This window comes from Sebastes fasciatus, chromosome 4 (genome assembly GCF_043250625.1).
Source record: "Sebastes fasciatus isolate fSebFas1 chromosome 4, fSebFas1.pri, whole genome shotgun sequence".
Taxonomy (NCBI): domain Eukaryota; kingdom Metazoa; phylum Chordata; class Actinopteri; order Perciformes; family Sebastidae; genus Sebastes; species Sebastes fasciatus.
This window is the reverse complement of record NC_133798.1, coordinates 28,333,699-28,360,568: the sequence shown is the minus strand read 5'-3', so window position 1 is coordinate 28,360,568 and position 26,870 is coordinate 28,333,699. Positions and strand designations below refer to the sequence as shown.

The 26,870-nt window shown below is 40.8% G+C and overlaps 1 protein-coding gene across 2 annotated transcripts; it reads right to left on the bottom strand.

Moving 5' to 3' along the window:
* Positions 1 to 2,509: 2,509 nt before the first annotated feature.
* LOC141766499 (proline-rich protein 5-like) lies at positions 2,510 to 26,469 on the bottom strand. Of its 2 annotated transcripts, none has more exons than XM_074633413.1 (9): positions 26,151 to 26,469; positions 13,767 to 13,900; positions 11,947 to 12,027; positions 11,022 to 11,070; positions 8,049 to 8,106; positions 7,477 to 7,568; positions 6,437 to 6,574; positions 6,017 to 6,134; positions 2,510 to 3,318 (listed from the first exon to the last, which is right to left on the bottom strand). In XM_074633413.1, the coding sequence occupies exons 2-9, from the start codon at positions 13,886 to 13,888 to the stop codon at positions 2,963 to 2,965; spliced, it is 1,014 nt and encodes a 337-aa protein (XP_074489514.1). In that variant the 5' UTR covers positions 13,889 to 13,900; positions 26,151 to 26,469; the 3' UTR covers positions 2,510 to 2,962. The 2 variants fall into 2 exon arrangements, with proteins under 2 accessions (XP_074489514.1, XP_074489515.1); XM_074633414.1 differs by having other exon boundaries at positions 13,767 to 13,897.
* Between the last annotated feature and the right edge of the window lie 401 nt (positions 26,470 to 26,870).

Below are 26,870 nucleotides of genomic sequence, written 5' to 3'. Positions count from 1 at the left end.
GGTCTGTTACCAAGACGACAATCAAACAACTTCTAAAATGCTTGTTTTCTGAATGGAGTTTGGATGGATCAGTGCCAGGCTATGCAGCTGCTCCATCAACACTCAACATAAAGTCATCTAGGCATAAATACGGCAGCGACGTTGTAAACGGATCAAAAGGATGCCGAAATAACTACATAATGCCAATTTGTAGTTAGTCTGAATTCATACTTTGTCAGGTCTGTCCGCAAGACGACAAATAACTTTTAAAATGCTTGTTTTTTGAATGAAGTTTGGATCACACTGCGCAAAAAGTTTGCTTCTCTCTTGGTGTTAATGCGCCATAAGTTGTTAACTAAAGAGACGTTGGTGGAACCTGCAGCTCCGCCCAGCTCTCCGCACTCTAGTGGTTTATGTTTCCTGCCATTTTCATTCATATCTCAACTGACTCAGACTTTTTTTATATCTACAAAGTGCCAGAATTCAGAATATCATCTGTAAAAACACTAAATAATCTAAAGGTTTTAAATGGAGTCTAACTGCTGCCTTAAAGTGTCGATGTATCCTTAGATATCGTCTTTAATAACATTTCATGTGGAGAAGCCACTTCCTCCTCAAGGTTGAATGTTACTGAGTAAATCTATCACTTCCCTTAAATGTGAACTTTCTGCACCTTTTAGTTTGTTTTTAAAGAAATAAATTCTCAGTGCCAAATCTGTGAAGTAAAGTGTTTGTATGAGGAGAATGTTGATAACTTACCAGAGCTGGACTCCTGAGTAGAAAACCAGCTTCAGCTCTGCCTGTTAGAGAAAACACACAGTGAGATGTTAGTACCCAACACAGGGTCGGCTGATCATGAAGTTAAGAGTTTATATTTGATGCACTTACAGGAAAAGAAGGAGGTCAAGTCCAGGAGGTTTGAGCAGGAGAATGATGATGATGATGATGATGATGATGCTGTTGAATGTTTTAACTCATTTTGTAGTTTTGGCTGTAACACAAGATTCATCAATAAACACATTTACATCTCCTGACTGATCTTTAATTACAGCATCAACTCATCATTACTTTAGTTATTGAGAAATGTCACTCAAACAGGAAGAAATAGTGACTTTGCTGGGGACTATTTTCAGCGGCGGATTAATCCACATTTGGTGTTCAGTTTTAATACTTAAACTACATTTTCCTGATTATACTGACATACTTTTACTGAAGTAACATCTTCAATGCATGACTTTTACTTGTAACAGTATTTTTACAGTATGGTATTAGTACTTTTACTGCAGTATCAATGCAGGACTTCTACTTGTAACAGAGTATTTTTACAGTGTAGTTATAGTACTTTTACATGTAACAGTATATTTACAGTGTAGTAACAGTACTTCTACTGTAGTATCAATGCAGGACTTTTACTTGTAACAGACTATTTTTACAGTGTAGTTATATACAAAAATATGAAAATAATTGTGGCATTAAACTAATCTGATAAATCTACGATGAGCATTAAAGAAATTATAAAATGTGTTTATCATGAAACGACTCTTTGACCAAAACGTATGTTTTCAGTATGAAACACGGACCAGCAGAAGACTTCAGAGGTTTGTTCCTGGAAGATAAAAGTAAAGTTTACATTTCACATTAAACTGCGACGTGTTTCTGCAGATAAACGACTCTTTACCTTCTCTCTGCTGGTTGCTGATCTGTAAACTAAACTCCATCCAGCTGTGGAGCTGAAAGTTTCTCTGGAAACACACAGAAAGCAGTAAAATAACACACTACAGTCACTTCTCTGACTCACCACATGAGGGCGCTACAGCAGCTGTTTTAAATGTCACTGTCCAGCAGTCATGTTTAGTCATTTTAGTCTTATACAACTAATAAAATTACACAAAAAATTAATAAAAACAGAAATAAGACTTTTGAAGTGGTGACAAACCAAAGCAAGTTTATACTGACTGAAAAGGAGCTGACTTATTACACCTTGACTTTATTTATTTATATTTATATTTATTGATATAGCTCCTTTCTAGTCTTCCAACCCCTCAAAGCGCTTCACACTACATGTCAGCATTCACACACACATTCACACACTGATGACAGAGGCTGCCATGCAAGGAGCCAACCTGCCCATCAGTATCTAATCTAAATACTCATTCACACACCGATGGTTCAGCCTTCAGGAGCAGTATCTTGCTCAAGGACACTTCAACATGTGGACGGTTGGAGCCGGGGATCGAACCTTCTGAGTGGTGGGAGACCCGCTCTACCGCTGAGCCACAGCCACTCAATAAATGATGCTGTCATGTTAATAAGGACCAACATCTGTGAGGAACGTTTCCAGCACCTGGTTGAATCTACGCCACCAAGAATTAAAGCAGGTCTGAAGGCTGAAGGGGGGTCCAACCCGCTACTAGTGAGGTGTACCTAATAAAGTGGCCACAGCACCACCACCTCCACATCACTACCAACAAACTAGTAACAACTACACCGTCACATCTCTGCTGCCTACGGGACTGAAGAAAACACCGTTTAAATTTAATTAAACTTTATTAATCATTAACAATCCTAAAAGACAAACTTATTTACACGACCTGGTTCTGCCCACCGGATCAGTCCAAACCTGAAGACACAAAGCCTGATCCTGGATCAGCGCCTCTATACTGTTTCCTGTCATGTTATATTACTTCCTGTCCTTTTCTTTTACTGTCTATTCACTTCCTGTCTTCTTCTGTCGCACTGCGTCCTATTTCTTGTTCTATCCTTCCTGTTTTCTGGGTTCTGTTTCATCCTCTCTGGATGTTTTCCGTTGTTTTCCTCGTTTTGTTTCCTCTCCTCCCGTCCTGATTTCTTGTCCCATCATGTCTCATTATGTCTCCTGTAGTTTACTGGCTGATCCGCTTGTGTTTTAATTCCCATAATGTCCTGTTATTTCCTGTCCCCGTCCTCTTGTTTCCTCCGTATGGTCCCTCATTAGCCCCTCCGGCTAGCTGCGAGACTCTGCCATGTCCGGTTGGCTGGAAAACGTCCTGGAACTCATCGGCCCGCTACCCACCACAAACCCGACGCCTCCCTCGCCTAGTCCCTCCACCCCGTTGTCCTCCTCCGTCCCCGTCTCCGTCCCAGCATGCATCCTGCCCGACGCAGACAGCAGCCGGACGTCAGAGTGCGCGTTGGCCACCGTGTGGCGCCGCACTCCGCCGGACTTCTCCAGGTAGGCCTCGCCCTCCTGCTCCACCAGCGGGGCCAGCGACGACGAGTCGGAGGAGTTGTGATGATGAGTGACGGTGATCTCTGGCTGGTCGCCGAGCAACGACCCCGACGACCGCAGATGGCAAGGCTCTGGAGGAGGAGACAGGAAACGGTTGTGAGTGAGCAGACACGAAAAACGCCCGTCAACCTTTTGAGAAAAAATTTACGAGATTAAAGTCGTAAATTTACGAGAAGAAAGGTCAAATCAGTAAATTGATTTCTTCTGAATTCAAATTCACAGTGTCTGGATGCTGATGATAATAATCGGGGTTTTAATCAATAGCATTTCCTTATTGATAAATCTGATTGCATAGTATAATCTGATGAGATCATCCAGGCAGCCAGCATACACGGCAAGCGGCGGAGTGCGTGGTGTGATGAATATATGAATATATATATTATTATTATTATTATTATATATTCAAGTTTGATGCCAACAAAAATATATGGAGGTTCCAACTCTTCACAGTTTCCACATTAACTTCATGTCACTTTAAACAAGTTTAAACTCTTTCATTAGTTCTGACGAAGGAATTAAATCTTGTGTGTTAATCTGGATTAACTCCAGTTTGAAATATTGATATTATGAGCGTTATATAACAGTAGCAGAGTATTGTTGAAGTGGCCTCCTGCAGGAACACCTCGCTGCTAGACAGTTTCTAGACCCAGCAGGGATTAGGACGATAATCTCATCAGCCTTGGTGAAGTGGTGAGTTTACAGCTGAGACATAAGAAAAAGCTACTGCACTTCATCGACTCCACACAGTCTGAGATGTAAAACGGCAGCAGATTTCTGTTAGCATCTGTTAGCCACGCTGCTAAACGTCAGTGATATACCAGAAAATAAATAAAGTAAAAGAAACATTTGTTTTTCCCTAAAATATTTAGCTATTAATTCATGTTTTGTTGACTTTGTTAATCAAGCACAAAGCACGGAGTGTGATTTTGTTTTTGTATTAACTTGGTCAAGACATGATTTTAAATGGTTTCCCCCAATTATTTCTACTTTATTTACAAGTTTTTGCTGCTTTTTCCTTTTAAGAATTTACTTTTTAAATGACGAATGGCAAGAAATATTACTAAACTAAAATTTTTCAAATCTGTTTTGAACAAAGAAACAAAGAAAAAAACAAATATACAACAATATAATATAATGATATTATTATTGTTGTATTGTTGCATTAAATAATACAACAATATACAACAAAAAATAAATATATTACACGTCTACTTACTTAAGAAATCAATAATTTGACACAAAAACATTCCGCCAGAGTCCGACATCAGAACTGCGCCCATATTAACGGTCTGCTATAAAGAAATAACAGACCAATAACCAAATAATTAACCAATCAAAATCAAGTATTTAATTAATTTAACTGTGTAATAAGATAATATAACTAAAATACTGTATGTCCAAACAGACCAGTTTGCAACATTTGAACTGTAAAGCTTCCACAACACCAGATTACCGATATCATATTTTATCATCCTGATCTACGACATATATGAAAACAAATGCAAGAAAACTCAATAATGTGAGACCTTTACATCTCTCGTTTGTACTTACTTACTCTGAATTACATCTGTGCTTTAGCTCTTTATGTCCACAATCCATAATCATCTATACGTCTAAAACTGTTCATTAAAACGCTCTTATTAAGATGTGAGTATTTTTTCATGATACCTCAGTTGCACTGCGCTCACACTATAGAGATGAAAACAGCTGTTGTGTCAGGTGTGTTACAGTAGCACTAACACCTGTAGTTGTAGTACAGTAGAGCTCAGACTGAAACAGACTGTGTGTTTGTGACCTTCTTACTTCACAAAGAACCGTACGGCCGACCGGCTGGAATGAAACCACAGCAGCAGATTAAGCAGCTCACCTCCCTGCTGAGAGGATTTAAACAGCATATTACTACAGAGCCACGCCCCCTGACCTCTGACCTCTGACCCCTGACTGGATCTGAGCATCAATGCTTTTACAAGATGACTTTGTGCGACTGATTTTAGACAATTTATGTGCCTGTTTGTTTCATCGTGCTTCAGGTAGGAACTGAAGAACATGATGATGTCTCTGTGTATTTTATGTTATTATCATAGACTGTATACAGTATAAGAAGTGGACGTAGTCATGGTGACGTCACCCATTGGTTTGTGGACTGACATTCTGAAGCCTCGAGTTCGGCATTTTGGTCGTCGTCACCTTGGCTTTTTTTGGCCTGTGCCATCTTGTTTTTTTGGAACCAGAAGTGACACGAGAGGGTGGAGCTAAGTACAACTAAACGCTGAATAAGACATTTTTTGGCGACCAAAAATGTTACAATTACGCCGTGGTAGCGACCTGTCAATCACAAGGTAGCCCCGTCCTAAAGCATCCCCTGCTTTATGGTCTAATTGACTCTAAATAGGACCATAATTTACTAAATGAAAATCATGCTGTATTGAAGAAGACTTGAAACTAGCGATTGGGACCATAAACTCATGTTTACAATGTTTACTGAGGTAATAAATCAAGTGAGATGTAGCCTCATTTTCTCATAGACTTCCTGGTTATTATGAAGCAGCTGTGTGCAGCGTTCAGGAGAACTCTGACATGTGACGTCTACATTTAAGTGTCAAATGATGACATTTCCCACAAGCATTTGAATGCACCATCAGAGAATACAGTCTGTGCACTGATATGTCAAATATTTATTTAAGAATATGCACCGTGAAAGAAAAATATTTAACTGCAACTAAAGTTAATTGGATCAATATTGATTCAGCAGTGATCGGTAGTACTCACCCAACAGGAGCTGGTTTCTGTTGTGAAGGACGTTGCTGAGATACGGAGACACGACGATCTCCACCAGACGCTCCAACTGGTAATACTCCAAACTGGGAGCTCCGGACTCGTGGATACCCTGACAGAGTAGATGTACACAGAGGAAGTATTTGTTTTGCCTATTATGTCTCAATTATTAAAGACTGAAGAAAGAAAGAAAGTGCTGTCTTGGCTATCATTAGCAGCCGCCGTGTATGGTGAAGACGCTGCTACTTATATCCCTGAGAACTCAGTAGGCCGACTATGTTTGCTACGGTGAAGATCTGTGTCACTGGTCCATGATTTTGTGAATGTATTCTACAGCACCTTTAATATTTGTGTCGTTGTATTGCTCTTCTCTATGCGGACATAAATAAATAGTTTAAATGTGTGTGTGTTTACCTGCAGCACCAGCAGCATCTGTGTGACAGCTGGAGGGACGGCGGCTGCAGTTCTCAGAGTTTCCTCCAGGTGGAGCTTCAACAGCACCAGTTCTCTGAAGGCCAACAGGGCCATCTGCCTCACCGTCAGTTCCTGACCCTGAACAAACACACACAACAAGTTAATCCACTGACCTCTCCACTTAAATTATCCCAGATTATTTAAAGTTACACTCAATAAGATCTCCGTTTTGTTCTCTTTGGCGGTGCGTGTGACGATAAGCCGTACTTGCAGGTGTGTTTTTGGATCTCACTTCCCAGAGATCCAAACAGTGTCACCTGTGTGACGTTTTTTTTTTGTTTCATCGTCTGTAGTCATCGCCGTTTCCTTTGTTTGTCCAGCCATAGTAACCGTTTACTCGCAACGCTAGCAGAGATAGGAAAAAACAGCACGCCGCTTCACAGACAGGTGTGTTGAAGAGTGTGATGAGTTAGCTCCGCCTACCCTCTCTGCCGGACCAATCACTGCTGGCGGATGGAAAACACGTCACTAACTGTGAACCGCTTGTGATTTTCCCCAGGAATGTCTCCACAGTGGGCCACAGACTCAATCACTACAGAGCGCTGCAGGGATGACGTATTTCTGTTGTCCAACAGGAATCACGTTACCGCAATACGATAACGTTTCCTGTCCGTGACAGAGTTAGCATGCAGCTTTAGCCGTGATGTCTAGCTCTGCTTTTCCTGCAATGTGTGAAACCCAAAGTGTTTCCATACTTTACTGTTTGTGTAGTGTTTACCCCTTTGGATTTAAAATGGGAGGGTGCAGGTCGTATCCACGCTGACCCTCCGCTGTTTGTCGTCTCGGCCGGCTGCGGTTTATTTTGGTTGAAGGATACAGAACGGATATGACGTCATGTTACTCAGACTACAACAATAGCATTAAAAAATCCATTTCAAAATCGTAAAAAAAAAATCGCGATACTTAGGTGAAACTCTTTTCCCCCCCCCACCTCTAATCAGCGTGCTAACATGCCCACAATGACGATGTGTGCGTTGTACCTGGACAGGGTAGAAGATGGCCTGCAGGGTCGGGAGGATCTCCGTGAAGAATCTGTCCCACATGTCGGCGAGGACCGCGAGCTGGTCGTCACCTACGGGGACACACACACACGCACACACACACAGCCGGTTACCATGGAAACACATGTCCACCAACATCCCGAGGAGGAAATTATCTTGTTAAAACGTCAACTTAATGTTTCTGTTGTTCAGCAGTCTGTAGACACAAACAGGCCAACACGATCTAACACGGTGTGTTATTACGTTAAAAATGAACCTTATCGATTCCTGGATCACAGCAGATTTAATACAGCAAGGAATCATGGGTAATATGTGAAGTGACTACATGTAACAAGGAGCTGCTGTCTGACATCTGATCACATCCCTTTACATACAGTACATCAAGTCAGCTCTTCAAGCACATGTTAACTTTAATTCAGACAGAAAGATTTTGATTCCTATTTAAAGACAAAGTTGCAGTGATGAAGGAAACCAGTCACAGTCACACAAATGAGAGAGCCTGAGAGCCTCCCGTTCAGAGTTCAAACTCAGAAACCAGAAACCAGTCTCACCGGAGTGAAGGAGGACCTGATCCAGGATTTCAGACAGACCTCGAGTCAGCAGCTGGTTCTGAAACACACACAGTTTATACATTAACTTAAATAAATAAAAAAAAACATTAAGATCATTCAGAGAGAGCCCGATCAATACATCTTTAATTTATCACATGTATCAGTGTATATCCTACCCTCATTGAGGTGGACGAAATAATAGAAACACCGGTTTGTCTTGTTGCAAAACTCATTTTGGCCACAAGAGGCTGAAGTGCGCCACTACCTCTTGTTCTAAATACGATTAAAGCATTCAAGATTTCTTCAAGGTGAGTTTTAAGCTCTCCATGCACTCTAAACACACAGTACATACTGTATATTGTTCTGTAAATTAAAACTTGTGTAAGTAAACATGAATGCTTTTAGTTGTATTTAGAACAAGAGGTAGTGGTGCACTTCAGCCTCTTGTGGCCTAAATTAGTTTTACAACAACAAATACAAAAAGAAATAAAACAATCTGCCAAACATTTATTTTCTTAGAAAAATTATCCTGGTGAAATCTTTTTTTTCCACCTGTTTTTAAGTCTCACGTGCCTCTCAGGTCTTCCGTAAATAAAAATATAAATCCTGCACTTACATTAGTTGTCAAAAAACAAATTACAACCCCTTTTTGTCCCCTCATTCATGTTGCTGTTGACAGGCAGGACCACTGATCAATAATGTCCATAAGCAGAAGAAGCTGATCGGTTATTGATACCCGATCCCCATAACACATTCAGGCGTAGCAACGTCTGTACTTGTGAAGTCTTCTGTACTTGTGAAGTTTAACAGTCTTATTGTTCTTATTATTATGTTTCTATCATTTTTATTTCTCGTGTGTATTAGTATCAACGTATTTGTTGAACTGTGTTATCATCAGTCATCTGTAAAACCCTTTAAGCTGCACCGACCTGTAAGAAAGGTGTTGGATAAACACATTAATCCTCCACTTGAACAGGAGTTACAGTCAACTTTAATGTTCATTTTTAAAATCTGCAGAGTCACTGCTGTACCGTCACTGCTCCATTTAAACTAAACAGGAAAAGATGTATCATGTGACCTTAAGGGAAGACAAGGTCACCGTCTCAGTGACATTTTATCACATTTTATCTGGATGTCAAAGTTCAAACGAGCGTTTTCCAGAGGTCAGATCAGTGAGGACGCTGAGCTTTTGGACAGGAAGGACACGTCGTCTCTGAGACGAGCGTTGAGATTACAGACGGGTCTGACAGGAAGTGGACGTCTGTCATCTCCATCTGCTGATCCACACCTCACCATCTGCAGGCCGGCCGGTTAATAAAAGGATCAGGAGCCACTTGGCCGTTCCCTGACTGCAGAAATCAGCTTAGTCTGAATCACACGGAGCCGCTGCTTTATATCGGGACTAGGGCTGTCAATCGATTCAAATATTTAATCGTTGATTAATCTCACATTTTTTATCTGTTCAAAATGTACCTTAAAAGGGAGATTTGTCAAGTATTTAATACTCTTATCAACATGGGAGTGGAAAAATATTCTGCTTTATGCCAATGTATGTATATATTTATTATTGGAAATCAATTAACAACACAACACAATAACAAATATTGTCCAGAAACCCTCACAGGTACTGCATTTAGCATAAAAAATATGCTCAAATCCTAACATGGCAAACTGCAGCCCAACAGGCAACAACAGCTGTCAGTGTGTCAGTGTGCTGACTAGACTGTGACTTGCCCCCAACTGCATGTGATTATCATAACGTGGGCATGTCTGTGTCCCTCACAGGTACTGCATTTAGCATAAAAAATATGCACAAATCATAACATGGCAAACTTTGTAACTTGCACACTGTACTAATGTTTGTAGTATTTTATTCTATGTTTATATTTTAGATTTTGTATGTTAGTTGTAGTAGTCAGGTATACCTATAGTATATTCTAATATTCTTTTGATTGTTTATTCTATGGATATATTTCTCTAGTGTTGATATGTGCATTTTGTTTACTGTTCCTGTGCATTGCTTAGATGACCTGCTGCTGTAACACAATCATTTCCCAGTTTGGGATTAATAAAGTACATCTCTCTATCTAATTCAGTTCAATAGATATTACTATAAGTGGCCCATATGACAAGTACGTTTATGTATTTGGTTGGTATGAATTTTCTCAGAAAGCACTTCCCTCTTAGTGTTCAAGAAAGAAGAACATCATTGATGTGGTTTAGACTCATTATTTATATATCATTTATAACAACATCTAGACTGTTGTGTTCTGCTAACGTGAGTCAGGAAGGTTACAGACTGGACTACAGACTGGAGAGAAAGAGTGGAGGATTAGTAGTATTTAAATCGGATCATGTGTGTAAATAGTAGGAGAGTTTTAACCCTGTTGGAGTCAGTTAAAGGGCTTCCACAAAAAGCTGTAGAGAATATTGTAATTTTATTGAAAATTAGTAAAAGAAGAGTAAACAGGGTTCACATTTTTAAAGAAATATTATTCCAGGACATTTTCAGAGACAAAAACACATCCAGATATATTTCAGTAAAATGGACCCAGACATTGTGAACTTAAACTTCTTAAACTTCTGAAAACATGAACAGAGATGTCACTTTATATTTGTTAACAATAAGACAGTAATCCAGATAAGAAGCTCCAGATTTCTCTAAATTAAACTTGGATTTAAAGCTGCACCTGTCAACATTTCGACATAAAGAATGAAAAGACTTTTTAAGAGATTCCTTTCTGTAGTGGGATCATTTCACACACAAATACCAGATTATTGATTTTCACATCAGCCTACAAACATCCAGTCTCACCAGACTCTGATGATTAAACTGCACCAAACAGATACAGGAAGTGAGGCGACCACATCGACACCAGCTAATGTTTCCTCTGATTGTTGAAAACTTCTACATGAACTCAGTCCCACTGTCAGGTTTCTATAATATAAACAGGAAGTAAAGCGTGAACATACCTGGAAGTATTCTGTGATGAAGGAGCCCATCTCAGTTTTAAGGAGCCACCTGTAAACATACAAGAAGAGTTCATGACGGCCGCCATGTTTCACATCTGGAGCTGATTATTAAGATCTGATTAAGCTAATAACGTTCATATGACTCTAATCTACAGAAACAGAAACTGAGCACACTGTACTTGGTCTGGTATTAAAGTGTGATGTTGGAGTATTTCTATTTCCTGCTACTTTATACTTCTACTCCACTACATCTCAGAGGAACCTTTTACTTTTTACACTACATTTATCTGACAGATTTAGTTATTTTACAAATGAAGATTTTACAAACAAAACGGGATCAATTTATAAAATATGACAGAGCTATAAATTAAACTTATAAAGTATATAAAGCAGTTCAAATGTGCTCCACCTCCACCAGCTGTAACATTAAAATGATGCTTACGTGTTAAAGCATCAGTAATAATATAATAAATATATTAACTCTCTGACAGGGGCCGCTCTGCCCAACAAGTACTTTTACTTTAATACTTAAGTACATTTTGCTGTTAATACTTAAATCTTGAATGCAGGACTTTCACTTGAGTATTTTTTACAAAGTGGAATTTATACTTTTACTGATATAAAAAGATGCAAGTACTGCTTCCTCCACTGCCTAGAGATGAAAAAAGTCTCATCTTATATTATCTGATGTACTAGTAAAAAAAGAGGGCTACAGCACTGGGGTACAGGCATTATCATGACTACTACTACTTTCAAAAACTTGCTTCAACAGGTGATAATCATTAATTCAGAGTTTTCTAAACTCCTCTCTTTGTACATCAGAGAAGAGGAGTCACATGAAAACATGAAACATGATGATGAGACCTGATGATCATCAGCTTCTATTGTCTGTTCATTAAAGAGAAAAAGAAGAAGACTTCGTCACCTGATGCTCTCGTTGAGCGTGAACAGCTCGTTAGTCTGCAGCACTCCACCCTGGAACACCTTGATCACAGCTGATTGGACGCTGAGGACACATAAACAAACACAGGTCAGAGGTCAGAGGTCAACAGGTGGTGTGTCAAATGAACTACACGTCCTGACAGGGAGACTTCTCATCTCTGAAGCACAGAAATTATATTATTATTATTAATGCATTCATATTATTAACATTATTACTAATACATTAAAATTATTAACATTATTACTGCGTGCATGCGTTGGTCCTGGTATGTGACTCAGCTGGTTGACAGGAAGTGGCCCGGCTGCCACCTCCACTTCCTACTAAACATCCTGGGAAGAAGAGCAGGAAACAGGCCGGAGAGTTTCTAATGCCAGAGCTGAAATAACCTCCGCACACTGAGACCCGGATGTACCGGGGTCTATCTGGGGTCTATCTAGGAGTATCTGGGCCCTTCATGTCCCAACATAATGTTAGACCCTCTCATGTCATCACTAACGGTCACTATTTATGATATATGAACTCCAGCGGCAGCCTCGACTAATAACGGTCTGATGATCAGCGGTGGAAGAAGTACAACCAGTAGTGATACCACAATGTAGAAATACTCCATTACAAGTAAAAGTCAGGGATTCAAATTTGTACTTATTTAAAAGTGCAAAAGTATTAGCAGACATTTAAAGTCATCTCCTTGGACTTTGAGAAACTGGGATGGACATTTGTCACTATTTTCTGACACTTTAGACTTCTCGATTAGTCTGGAAAATAATCGGCAGACAAGGAAAATAATCTTTAGTTTCAGCTCTAATTAGCATCAAAATACACTTAAAGTACCAAAATTAAAAGTATGCAGAATAATATATTTAAATTACACAGCTTTGTTTAATACTCGATTCTGATTGGTTAATCATGGCGTTCTTCGGTCTGTTATTTCTTTATAGCAGACTGTTGCTATGTATAACAGTGCGTTGCTACGTATAGCAGGCCGTTGCTACGTATAACAGACTGTTGCTATGTATAACAGACTGTTGCTATGGGCGCAGTTCTGATGTCAGACTCTGGCGGACCGTTTTTGTGTGAAATTATTGATTTCTTCAGTAAGTAGCCGTGTAATAAGCGGGATAATGTACAGCTAGCGGGTCATTATTGTGAAATAAACCCCTTCAGGGCGATGTGAGACCCCTCAGTGAAGTGCGGCATCTCCCTGTCGGGGTTTCTTTCACAACAATGACCGGTTCACTGTGCATTATCCCGCTTATTACATCACCTTAATGTTGCAGCTAATTTTATCTACTTTATCTGCTGGGTAGTTTGTGAATTGCCCCCAGGGATCAATAGTTTTATCTTACGCCGAATAGAAGAATGGTTTCAGAAAGTTATATATACAGTAAACATATATATACAGGACTTTTACTTGTAACAGAGTATTTTTACAGTGACCTTGCGCTACTTTTACTGTCCTTAAGTGTAAGTTATGAGTACTTCCACTTAAGTACCACTGACAACATTTTATTGATGTTGGATTCTCTCTCCTTCTTCAGATATTCTTCCTTCCTGGATTAACAGCTGGATGTTAACAGGATGTGACTGACTCATAAATAAAGTCTCACCTTTAAATCTCACATCTTAAATATCAACAGAAAACCGTATAATCGGATCAGAAACTCTGTTCTGACCTTCAATGGAACCTGTTCTTCTGTCAGAGGGCTGGAAAAAACACGAGTTAGCACTTTTTACCCTGTTTTAAGCTCATGTTTGGACCCATAACACACACACACACACACAACCACACACCCACAGCTGACCTGTTCCACACGCTGGTGTTGGAGATCTGCAGCGAAGGTGAGCTGGCGTGGAACCGGGCGAGGTCCGACAGAACCGGGGAACTCATAAACCGGGGCCTGGGACGCCGAAAAGATCCCATCATGCACCCTGGCTGCTGAGGAGAGAGGAAACAAAATGGTTAGTTAAAAAGCATCATCAGCATATTAGCAAATACAGTACATATATATATATATATATATATATATATATATATAAATATTCCTTCTCTAATCAGAACGTGGTATCCATTAGAAGATTTTGTAATATTAGTAGAAATGAAAGATCCAACTGTAGCTTTGCAACATGTTCACTTGGCAGGTTTTACATTGCAACCAGGTAATCTGATTACAAAACCAACAAAACACAGAGACCTCCCACGCTGAGGCTGATGGACATCTGCTCTTCTTCCCACTGTGCACCAGTTAATCAGAGATATAAATAGTGGTTCTTTGAGCTAAATATCAGCATGCTAACATTAGCTAATTAGCACTAAACCATAGAAATAGAAAATAGGAGTAGAACAGACATTCCCATTCAAATCAACGTAGCAGGATGGTCAGAGTGATGGCCATTTTTAATGTAATTTTGACAAGTTGGTCTGCATTCATCTCTTGCTATGCAAACGTTTGTTTTGTGAACATGTCTAATAATGATTTAGCAATTTTGCCTGAACCTGAGGGTTGACGATACCTTAATAAATGAAGGTTGATCGTCGCCATGTCCCTTCAGTCTTCCCCCGTCCAACACACAGGATATTACTGATCCTGACATCTCTACATATCTGATTGAATCCCGTTAGGCTAAGTGTTGTCTGTAAATAACCAACGTGTTAATTGCCAACTGTTTGATCTACAGGCTGAGATTTAGTTGGAGACGACAGTCTGATGCTGCTATAACGTTAATGTATGACTGTATTACTGCAGCAGCCTCACACTCAAGCTAACGTTAGCTAGCCATGCTAGTCACTGTCACCAGCATCATTTAGCCATTTAGCACACTTACAGTGAATATTCACGTATCGTATGTGCCTCCAATGTCAATGTGAAAGCCTCGGTTAACCCGCTAAACAACAGCTTTTCATCATTTTCTCTTCCAGCCTCGGAGATGACGCCATGCTGGTCTGGTCTATAGCTTGGGGTCATAAAGCCATGCTGGTCTGGTCTATAGCTTGGGGTCATAAAGCCATGCTGGTCTGGTCTATAGCTTGGGGTCATAAAGCCATGCTGGTCTGGTCTATAGCTTGGGGTCATAAAGCCATGCTGGTCTGGTCTATAGCTTGGAGCCATAAAGCCATGCTGGTCTGGTCTATAGCTTGGAGCCATAAAGCCATGCTGGTCTGGTCTATAGCTTGGAGCCATAAAGCCATGCTGGTCTGGTCTATAGCTTGGAGTCATAAAGCCATGCTGGTCTGGTTTATAGCTTGGAGCCATAAAGCCGTTCAATATACCTTCTACTCCCATTTGATTTCTATGCACTAAACACAAAGTGCAGCTGAGGCTGATGAACGTCATTAGTTCTGCCGGTATTTGGTCATAAAGTAAAGATTTGGACACATTAACATGTTGACCTGATGATGGCGCTAGAGGAAAAGTAGGATTCATCCTCTGGGGAACATAAATGTCTGAACAAAAATGTATGCCAGAGATTCACACAAGTTCACACCAGAGGGACGAATTATTCAGTTTTCTTTGAGAGAATTAAAAGTAAAATGAGTACGCCTATTTAACTTAAAAATGCTGTTGCAGTGTACTTCTTATTTTGTTATTTTCATTCTTTTAAAAGTCACCAGAATGCAGGAAAGAACGTCTCTGAAACTTAAATTTTTCTCCTGCTATGGGTTAGAAATCCTCCCTATTTTGAGGTCTCGAGGTTGGTATGAGCTGAGATCTGCAAAAACTTGCAAAAACTCTCACAAGACTCGCTGCCCGACGACCTAACCTAACCTTAACTATTCAAGGTCAATGCCTAACCTGAACCATCTCACGAGAGTTTCCCCAACTTGCTGCTTCCCTTCTAGACACGAGCAATAAAGAGCTCCTGACAGCAGCTTTGTGTAGGTTCTACTTCCTGTTGCAACTTCAGCGGCGTCTGATTCATTTAGAAACACAGAAACACCAGCTTCCTCCAAACCACAGCTTCCTGTGGAGCGGCGCTGACCCGAGATCAGCCCGTTTATTTACAGCGCAGAGGTCTCACTCTGCCTCGCTTCCCAGAAACCACAGACGCAGACAGCCGGGCTGTCCTCTCAGCCCTGTGACGGGTGACAGCCTTCACACTCTGGTGTCACCACATGCTTTAAAGATGTATTTCTGTGCATGTAAAGTTTCTTTGTACTGTAATATATTTAGTCTCTTTTTCCCTCTAAAACCACAGATTTAATTTTGTCAGTGTGGGAAACTTTCAGTCACTTTTTCTTTTCTGTTTTTGTGACTGAAGGACTGAACGTGTGAACTCAATGAAGCTAGTTTCACAGGTTTGTTAAGTAAAAAGCTGGAGTTGGTGATTATTACAGAGTAATGGAGAGGTGTGTTGTGGTTTTGATGGCAGGAAAGTGAATGATTCAACACTAATTGTATGTTGAAGTTAAAGGAAATATATTCGTTTACACAAGTTGGGTTTTGCTTCAACGTAAAATCCACCAGAGACGAGGAAACATGTATGTACGCCCACAGGAGGAGGAAATACAGCTTTTATTTTAAGGGGGATTTTTTATCTGGACTAGAAAATAACTTTCACTATTGCTATCGCTCTCTACACCCGCTGGTTAATACAACAAGTTCACACCTTGACTGGAGGATCAGCCACAAACTGGTAGATCAAAAGAGTGTCGAGCATTTACAGAAACAAACAGTTCAACAGCTGCAGACGAGGAGACGCCGCCCTGTTTCTGCACCTACCACAGAGAAGAGCTCAGTATTTACCAGAAACATCTACGGTTGTCAAACACAAACAAATCTTAACTTAACGTCAACTTGCTAGATTTTTCTGGAATGGATGAGTTTGCTCTGAAGGAAAGGCTGAAAGCTTCAGAATAAGTGGATAGTAAGTGAGCCCATAGTTAAGGTTTTGTTTTGGTGAAACTACTGTTGTGGAAGTTGAGAATGAACTTTGACTTTGATCAAAGTTAATGACGTGTTAACGCAAATTCGTTTTAACGCCACTTAATTTCTTTAACACATTAATAAGATTGCGATTTTTATCCAACATGTCCACATCCCATCCTTTTATTCTAGTCTTTATATCATACATGCAATATCAAAGCCATAATATATGTATGGTATTTATTCCAATTAGTGAATACAAATGTGATTCATAGGTTGTAGCGGGCTCAGTTTCAAAGCTAGTGTGAAGATACTGGTATCTGCTGGCGGCACCAGATAAAAAGGTCAGAGGATCACCAGCATCATTAGGAGTCACCCTCTGGGGAGCAGGAATATTCATTTCAAATGTCATTGTAATGATGTTGAAACTAGGGGTTGAATAAAACTAGGGGTCTTTTCTGGAATAAGTGTGACTGAAGTAAAGTTAAAAATCATAACAAGTGACTTAAATCAGACGTGCAGCATTCAACACGTGGAGCATCAAGTTACTTAACTAATAACAACTTAACATCCAAAAACAACTTAAACCACTAAAACATGCAAAAATGTCCTCATGCAACACTTTATCCTCCCGCGCCGCCGGGCTGAGTCTCCATCCAGGACGCCCAGGTGGCTGATGGGATCTCACAGCCCAGTGTGAGTCCCACAGTCTCTGGCTGTGCCGTCTCCTCTGATCACAGCCAACGGGAGGCCCCGCGCTGACCGTCAACACAAACACACTATTGTTTATTCGGCTGCGTCCTGCCAGAACCAGAGGAGGCCAATACATACTGATTTCTCTCTCGCTGGGCAACCCGAGGAGACGGGGAAACAACCAGGACAAACTCACTCGGACTCTTCCTCGTCTGTAAATGGGACTGACCACGGCCCATTTAAAAACCTCATATCTGTATGAACTCATTTGACAGCTAAGTGGGTCTGAAGTACCGATATCCGAGTGTGTTTTTATGGACTGCTGCGGACAAAAACAGGAGAAAATCAACTAGGAAGGGGGTTAAATAATAATAAAAAACAATAGAGACCCACAATAGAGGTAATGTCTTTTGTAAGGGGGGTACAGGAGGTGTTTAGGGAAGGATAGCAGGTCAGCAGTAGATATCAAATAGAAGTGGTGTACATCATCTGAAAGCTGGGACCCTGAAGATTAATTTGAGATGCAGCTCAGCACTGTGTGTCAAGTTGTTCTAGTCATAAATCAGAGACATGGATGAATTAATTAATTAAAATAAAGAGTGAAAGTGTATATGGGTTTAGAACATGATGATAGAAGTATATGATGGTCATCCCCATGCTCTATTATGTCTCATAAGTTGTTGCAGCAATTTTTGGGTTGATACCATTTGTTACCCAGATTTGGTGCTAAATTTAACCATTTTTTACCACTGGAGAATTGATAAAGAATGATCAATACACCCTCCTAAATACCACATTGAGACACCAAGACCTTGAGGAACACCGTAGAAAAAGTCATGCTTCGATTTGGGATCAAAAACTTTTGACATTTGGAGATTTCTGCAAGAATTTAAATTTTTGGCGATTTGATGGCGAGCACTTCTGTTGTGTAAACTGCTCAGAAACCTCCTTATTGTCAATCTAGCTAGGAAAGCCTTCCATCCTCTGAATTCTCTAGGTCTCTAGTTTGTGGCTGTAAAGTTCCATGAGGAACACATTTATACTGCATTCAAAAAACTGCATGTGATTATCTTAAAGTGGGCATGTCTGTAAAGGGGAGACTTGTGGGTACCCATAGAACCCATTTTCATTCACATGTGTGGAGGTCAGAGGTCAAGGGACCCCTTTGAAAAAGGACATGACAGTTTTTCCTTGCAAAAACTTAGCGTAACTTCGTAGTGTTACTTAACCTCCTTCAAGACAAGCTAGTATGACATGGATTCCTTAGGTTTTCTAGTTTCATATGATATCTAAATCCTCACTCTGGCTCTCTGAACCTGCTACAGCCTCTGAAAGACAGTAAAGTCGGTTAGGATCGCGGACCTCAGTGGTTTAATGTCATGTGAATTAATCATCTGTTGTCCAGAATGTTTATAAGGTATCAATTTTTGAGAAAAGAGTAAAAAGAACAATCAAAACAAAAATCTGAACCGTCTGAGAATGTAAAAAGGTGAAAGGGGGGTTAGCAGCTCGTCACCCAGATAAGTGTGGGAGGGTGAGACTAGATCTCATACCAGGGACTACAGGTTGTGTGTGGGAACAGGACCATGTGTGCACACAGTCCACCACATGTAGCGTTCACAGGATTTGGTGGCATTAACAAACACTTCAGAGTTACGATGCAGAACGTCTCTCTGCATCTTCGATCCCCAAAGACCGTCTACGTTTGAGAAGATGATTCACTTAGGGAAGAAACAACTGTTTCACCTTCTGCTCTCCAAAAGTGGGCGTTAGGTGTCACCATGTGTGCAACCGTCACCATGACGACCCATCTGGTAGACAGTCAAAAACCAGTCATCAAAAAAAAGGTCAACCCCCCCCCCCACCACCAGCAGCTCAACCCTCTCTCCGTCAGATCCTCCTCCACCGAGCCATCCCATCAGTCTGTGATGTTCTGTCCAGCAGATATTTACTGACCAGTTCAATCATATCCTGTCGGTCTAAATAAGCACGAGTCATTTTTACATAAAGTCATGACGACGGCAACACTTTTGTCAAACTTCACACACAGAACGAGTTTTAATTGACTGACATCACGGTGACATTTAGGTGAATCCTCTTCTTCTCTTCCTGTCTGAGACTCAGCTGCTCACATTGACTCCACTCGCATGTCTGTATGTTCACCACCATGAAACAATCAGAAAATAACTTTGGCGACGGCCAAAATGCTCAAATCAAGGCTTCAAAACAGTAGTCCATAAACCAATGGGTGATGTAACGGTGACTACGTCCACTTCCTATATACAGTCTATGTTTTTGAACCCAGAAACTCAATGTGATCCTCCATTACATCCGTCACATTAAACAATAAATAATCAAATGATACTGCAACCCTACTGATATTAGTGAGGTAGGATAGCGACAGTCATCCCTGCAAACTCCACCCCACAAAGTTCCAGTACTTTCAGAAAAAATTACCCCCCGACCAAGGCTTTTTGGGGGGGGGGGCGCAATGAGTTCCTCAAAAAGTTCCTGGTTCCAGGGGAAAGTTCCTGAGTTGGAAACGGGATATATAACAAAGCTGAAAAAGTTTTCTTTGGTCACATGAAAATCAACCACCAGTCAGCAGAATCCAGCTACTGTAGGTCACCTGACAAACCAAACCAAAACTTCTTGACCAGATCGACCCAGTCAAATCAAACTGAAAGTGAAACTAAACAGTTACAACTGAACTGGAAGAAAGTCGTCTTATTCACACAGTGTTTGTTCTACTATAAAATCATGAAGACAGATATCTCCTGAAATGACCAACGCTACAGTAAACAGAGTGTTGGGTGCTACAGTTTCTTGTGTTTGGTTGTGTGCATTAGTGCGAGCATGTGGGCTAATCCTAAAACAGAAGCCCCCTGTCATGTGAAAGTACTCAGAGAGACTAAAGCAATTATAAACTGAGAGGGGGTGTGCAGTATGTATATTCTGATCTGGGATCATTTCTGTGAACTCCAGTCAGAAAACAACCGTATTCAATTTTGTACTACTTTAATTTGCCCATTTCAGAGAACACGTATCTACATACTGACTGTGTGTAGTTTATGTTTCACAGGTAATCAAGGTGATGAATCAGTTAATGATATTTCACAGATTAAAACATCTATTTGAAAATGTTGTATTTAGCCAGCTGAGCCTCCTGTGAATGTCAATATTTTCCAACATTTTATGAATACAGAACAAACATAGTGAAGGTGTCACTTTGGGCTCTGGGTCATTCTGACGCCATTTCTCACTATTTTCACTATTTTTACAAACCAAACAATCAATCAATTAATGAAGAAAATATTAGCAGATTAATCCATAATGAAAATAACCAATAGTTGCAGCCTTAAATAAAATAGTTAATAATTAGCTCCAGTAATAATAATAATAATAATCTTATGATATAATACAGTATATAATAGTAAAACAGTCAGTTTTAATACTTTAACTACATTCTACTGATAATACTGACATACTTTTACTGAAGTAATATTTGAATCCAGGCCTTTTACTGTAACAGAGTATTTTTACACCATGGTATTAGTACTTTTACTGTAGAAGAGTGGTTTTACATTGTGGTATTAGTACTTTTACTGTAAAAGAGTGGTTTTACATTGTGGTATTAGTACCACAGTTCAAAGCTAATTGTAACCTTTTTGGTTGCTTAAAACTGTCTTATTCAGCATTTGGTTGTCGCTGAGCTCCACCCTCTTGTGTCACTTCTGGATGCAAAAAAAAATAAAATGTTGCCGTACAAAAAACCAAGATTGCGACGGACAAAAACCAAGATGGTGATTGCCAAAAACCAAGATGGCAACTGCCAAAATGCTTATCTAACGGCTTCAAAACAGTAGTCCACAAACCAATGGGTGGCGTCACGGTGACTACGTCCATTTCTTATATACAGTCTATGTTTTGAACCCAGAAACACAATGTGATCCTCCATTACGGTCACATTAAACAATAAATAATCTAATTATACTGCAACCCTACTGATATTAGTGAGGTAGGATAAGCATTTTTAATCCAGTTTAATATACAACACATTTACTGTGATATTTTCAGCCAGTATTTGGCTTCATTATTTAATTTTGAAGCATCTGAGAGAGCAGAACTAAAGAAAAATCATAATTTATTTTATATGACTGTATGTTTCTTTTTAAAGCACCTGGTTCAGTCTTCAGCCAAATCTCCATGGAAGCCGTTTTTAAAAGGGAAAGTCCCTAAAATCCCCTCAACAGTTGTCAATGCCGTTATATTTTTAGGCAACCTTCCCTTTTCTACTTGTTAGTAATATCCTACGTTTCCCAGAATTCCATTCCACAATGTCCACATAATTATAGGAAATGGTTAAATACTGTATGTGTATATCAGAAATTACAGTGATATTATGATCAAAGCATTCAGGGTTTCTCCGGTCTACAACATGTGAACTCAACAAGCGGTCCTGTCGCTGGATTCTGGTCTTTTTCTCCTCATGTGGTCATAGAAACTATAATTGTTCTTCTTCTCTGGTGGATTCGTGGCGGCTCTACCAGAAGCCCTGTGACGTCACCTTGTCTACATATGGTGATCAACAGGAAACAGTTACAAACGCCAAACCACTGAATGATGAAAGGTCCATCAGTAATGTGCATTTATTGTTAAACAGTTCATAGTCTTCTGACAGCAGGTAAAAGGCAGAGGTCAACAACTAAAGTAAACTACCAGTACATACATGTATGTCACCAAGACCTAAACCACCTGTAGGTCTATCTAAGGACTACAAACTACCTGCAGTTCTACCCACAGACTTTAAACTACCAGTAGTGGGTCTACACAATCTAAACCCTTTCACAGCGTGTTTTCAGTTCATCAAAGTTAATTATAACTGTTTTGGTCAACTGAAAGTGTCTTATTCAGCGTTCGGTTGTACTTAGCTCCACCCTCTCGTGTCACTTCTGGTTCCAAAAAAACAAGATGGAGACGGCTAAAAACCAAGATGGTGAAGGACAAAATGCCGAACTCAAGGTTTTAAAACAGCAGTCCACGAACCAATAGGTGACGTCACGTTGACTACGTCCACTTCTCATATACAATCTATGCTTGTAGGTCTATCTACAACAGTGGTCTCAAACTCAATTTACCCGGGGGCCGCTGGAGGCAGAGTCTGGGTGAGGCTGGGCCGCATCAGGTATTCCACAAAAAAAGCTTTGTTAAAAAAAACAACAATCTTCTCAAACGTCATTATTAACAGTTCTTTAACTTGAATGGGTTCTTCTGAACATGAACTGTCCTGAACATTAATGGAACATTGAAGAACATGAATGGTTCTTCTGAACACGAACTGTCCTGAACATGAATGGAACATTGAAGAACATGAACGGTTCTTCTGAACATGGCCTCTATTGCGTCTCCCACTTTTCCTGAAATTGTCTGTGCTCGTCACCAACCTTTCTCTTCACTGCAGGCTTTGAAAAAGACATGATTGGGGCTGTGTGACAAGATATATATTCATTCCACTTGGTGTCACTCCGCAATAAAGTTGTGCCTGCTGTGTTTGTGTTGCTCTGCAATTACACCACCAAACCGCTAGTTGGCGGCGGCGTCTCTATGAGTTTCCTTCTTCTTCTTGTACTACAAACAGAAACTGAGGGAGTTGGAGCTAATAACTGTTGAACCACAGAACTTTTACTGATATTACTGCAACGCCGAAAAGAGAAAATATATCTGAGTGGATTTGTGTGAACAAACATTGAAAAGATGGAGGCAGAGAGAAGTAGAACTTGGTCCTGGCCGCTCAGTATCGCTGAGAGACTGGACCAATCACAGCTGTTGCGGTCTGCGTCGCCGCGACGTGTAGTTACATTTCTGGAGAGGTGCACGTCAGGCTACGGCGTCGATTACACGCAGAAGTATAAATCAAGCTTTAATCGAGCTTATGCGATGTTACACGGGCGCCGCCACAGTTGTTGTGAAATGTTTCTCTGCTTGCATCAAGCCCGGCCGATTGCCCGCCCCCGGGAGCCATATACCCCACTGTGATTGGTAGGTTCGTTCAGCTCGGGCTCGCGCAACAAAGGGACCTTCCACGGCAAACTGCCATTCACATAAAACTCGCGGGCTGAGGGCGCCTGGTTAGCTCAGTTGGTAGAGCGGGCGCACATGTAACAAGACTTGGTCCTGACCGCGGCGGCCCGGGTTCGAATCCGGCCTGTGGCCCTTTCCGCATCCACTCTCTCTCTCCCCCCTTTCCAAGACTCTATCCACTGTCCTGTCAATAAAAATGAAAAAATGCCCCCAAAAAAAACTTTATAAAAAAAAAAAAAATTTGCGGGCCGCACTAACATTAAACTTTCATATCAAGGTGGGGGCCACAAAATATCGTCTTGCGGGCCGCAATTGGCCCGCGGGCCGCGAGTTTGAGACCCCTGATCTACAAACTCTAACTCTAAACTATCAAAGATCTAAACAACCTGTACTTGTTCTGTCCACAAGCACAGAACCACCTGTAGGTCGATCTACAAGACTAAACTACCTGTAGGTCGATCTACAAGACTCTAAACCACCTGTAGGTCGATCTACAAGACTCTAAACTACCTGTAGGTCGATCTACAAGACTAAACTACCTGTAGGTCGATCTACAAGACTCTAAACCACCTGTAGGTCGATCTACAAGACTCTAAACCACCTGTAGGTCGATCTACAAGACTAAACTACCTGTAGGTCGATCTACAAGACTAAACTACCTGTAGGTCGATCTACAAGACTCTAAACCACCTGTAGGTCGATCTACAAGACTCTAAACCACCTGTAGGTCGATCTACAAGACTCTAAACTACCTGTAGGTCGATCTACAAGACTAAACTACCTGTAGGTCGATCTACAAGACTCTTAACTAACAGTAATAAGAGTTAAACCACCTAGGTCTATTGGTGCCTTCAAATGAAACTTGTGAGCTTGTATTTACAACATGGGAAGTCGTGTACACAATATGCTTGGCGTTCAAGTGGTTAAGTCGTGAGAACACCGCTGCTAAGCAACGGCAATATGAATGGCTACCTGTTAAGACTTCAACCGAGTGCAGGTCTACTCTTCTGATTTGTGGGTCTATTTACAAGAATTAAACTATCTATAAGTATATGAACAAAGACTTTTGTGATATTTTGAGCTTTTTCTTATTCTTCATGTGTTACTTTTGAGTTTCAGAATCTAAACGTGTTTATTTTATGTGATTCCACAAAACAAATTTAAATTACTGCAGAATGAAAGCTTGAGCTCGGTTTTAAAACACCTGCCGGGTTAACGGTGATGTGTTCAGGTGAACTAACGGTGATGTGTTCAGGTGAATAAACGGTGATGTGTCAGGTGAACTAACGGTGATGTGTTCAGGTGAACTAACGGTGATGTGTTCAGGTGAACTGAACGGTGATGTGTCAGGTGAACTGAACGGTGATGTGTTCAGGTGAACTAAATGCGATGTGTTCAGGTGAACTAACGGTGATGTGTTAAGGTGTCACTAACACTGACGTGTTCAGGTGAATTAACGGTGATGTGTTCAGGTGAACTGAACGGTGATGTGTTCAGGTGAACTGAACGGTGATGTGTTCAGGTGAACTGAACGGTGATGTGTTCAGGTGAACTGAACGGTGATGTGTTCAGGTGAACTGACGGTGATGTGTTCAGGTGAACTAACGGTGATGTGTTCAGGTGAACTGAACGGTGATGTGTTCAGGTGAACTGAACGGTGATGTGTTCAGGTGAACTGACGGTGATGTGTTCAGGTGAACTGAACGGTGATGTGTTCAGGTGAACTGAACGGTGATGTGTTCAGGTGAACTAACGGTGATGTGTTCAGGTGAACTGAACGGTGATGTGTTCAGGTGAACTGAACGGTGATGTGTTCAGGTGAACTAACGGTGATGTGTTCAGGTGAACTAAATGTGATGTGTTCAGGTGAACTGAACGGTGATGTGTTCAGGTGAACTAAATGTGATGTGTTCAGGTGAACTAACAGTGATGTGTTCAGGTGAACTAACAGTGATGTGTTCAGGTGAACTAAATGTGATGTGTTCAGGTGAACTGAACGGTGATGTGTTCAGGTGAACTAAATGTGATGTGTTCAGGTGAACTAACAGTGATGTGTTCAGGTGAACTAACGGTGATGTGTTCAGGTGAATTAACGGTGATGTGTTCAGGTGAACTGAACGGTGATGTGTCAGGTGAACTGAACGGTGATGTGTTCAGGTGAACTAACGGTGATGTGTTCAGGTGAACTAACGGTGATGTGTTCAGGTGAACTAACGGTGATGTGTTCAGGTGAACTAACGGTGATGTGTTCAGGTGAACTAACGGTGATGTGTTCAGGTGAACTAACGGTGATGTGTTCAGGTGAACTAACGGTGATGTGTTCAGGTGAACTAAATGTGATGTGTTCAGGTGAACTAACGGTGATGTGTTCAGGTGAACTAACGGTGATGTGTTCAGGTGAACTAACAGTGATGTGTTCAGGTGAACTGAACGGTGATGTGTTCAGGTGAACTAACCCACCAACCCGCCACCAGCTGCGCGCCGTTAGTGGTTCTGAAGTGACAGGATGTGGACTAAAAACCTCGTGGTGGTCTCAGTGTGTGAACTCACCTCTGCAGACCCGCTGCTTCAGTCCTGATGAATATAAAGTCCTCTTCACCGGAGACAACGGAACCAACCGGGTAGAAACGCAGCTCAACGCCGACAGCAGCTCCTCATCTTCGGCTCTCATTCTGCTGCACACATCGCTCCAGTGTCCGGAGATAACAAACAAACAAACAAACAACCAGTGAATGTTTGCTGAGAGCACAGTGAGTGAGGCGGACCACTTCCTCCAGTCAAACACTCAAACTGACCAACATTGCTCGGCTCTCCTCACCGGGACTGACTGACTGACTGACTGCCGCCTCTGCCTCGGTTCAACGGGCTGGAGGTTAACAAGCTAACCGAACTAACTACTCACTCTTCTGGTCACAGCCTTCAAAGTAAAAGTCCAGCTTCATCTACACGTTCTCATTGATGTTTATATATACTTTATTTTTCCCTTTTTTCAAGGTTGTTTTTTATATATGTAATTTTACAGTTCGTATTTACAATAGTTTATAAACCATTTTTTAAAGTAGATGAGCTTATAGACAAACTCATTAAGTACACGAGAGAGAAAACAACTTCAACATTCAAAATTGAAATAAAATTAAGAAAGTGAGTGTTGTCAGATTTATTTCCTGTAGTCCTGTACCTTATAATAAATCTGGCTTTATGAGAAGTTACATATTTAATGCTAAACATCAACATGTTTCATGCATTCAGCTCAAAGCTCCACAGAGTCTC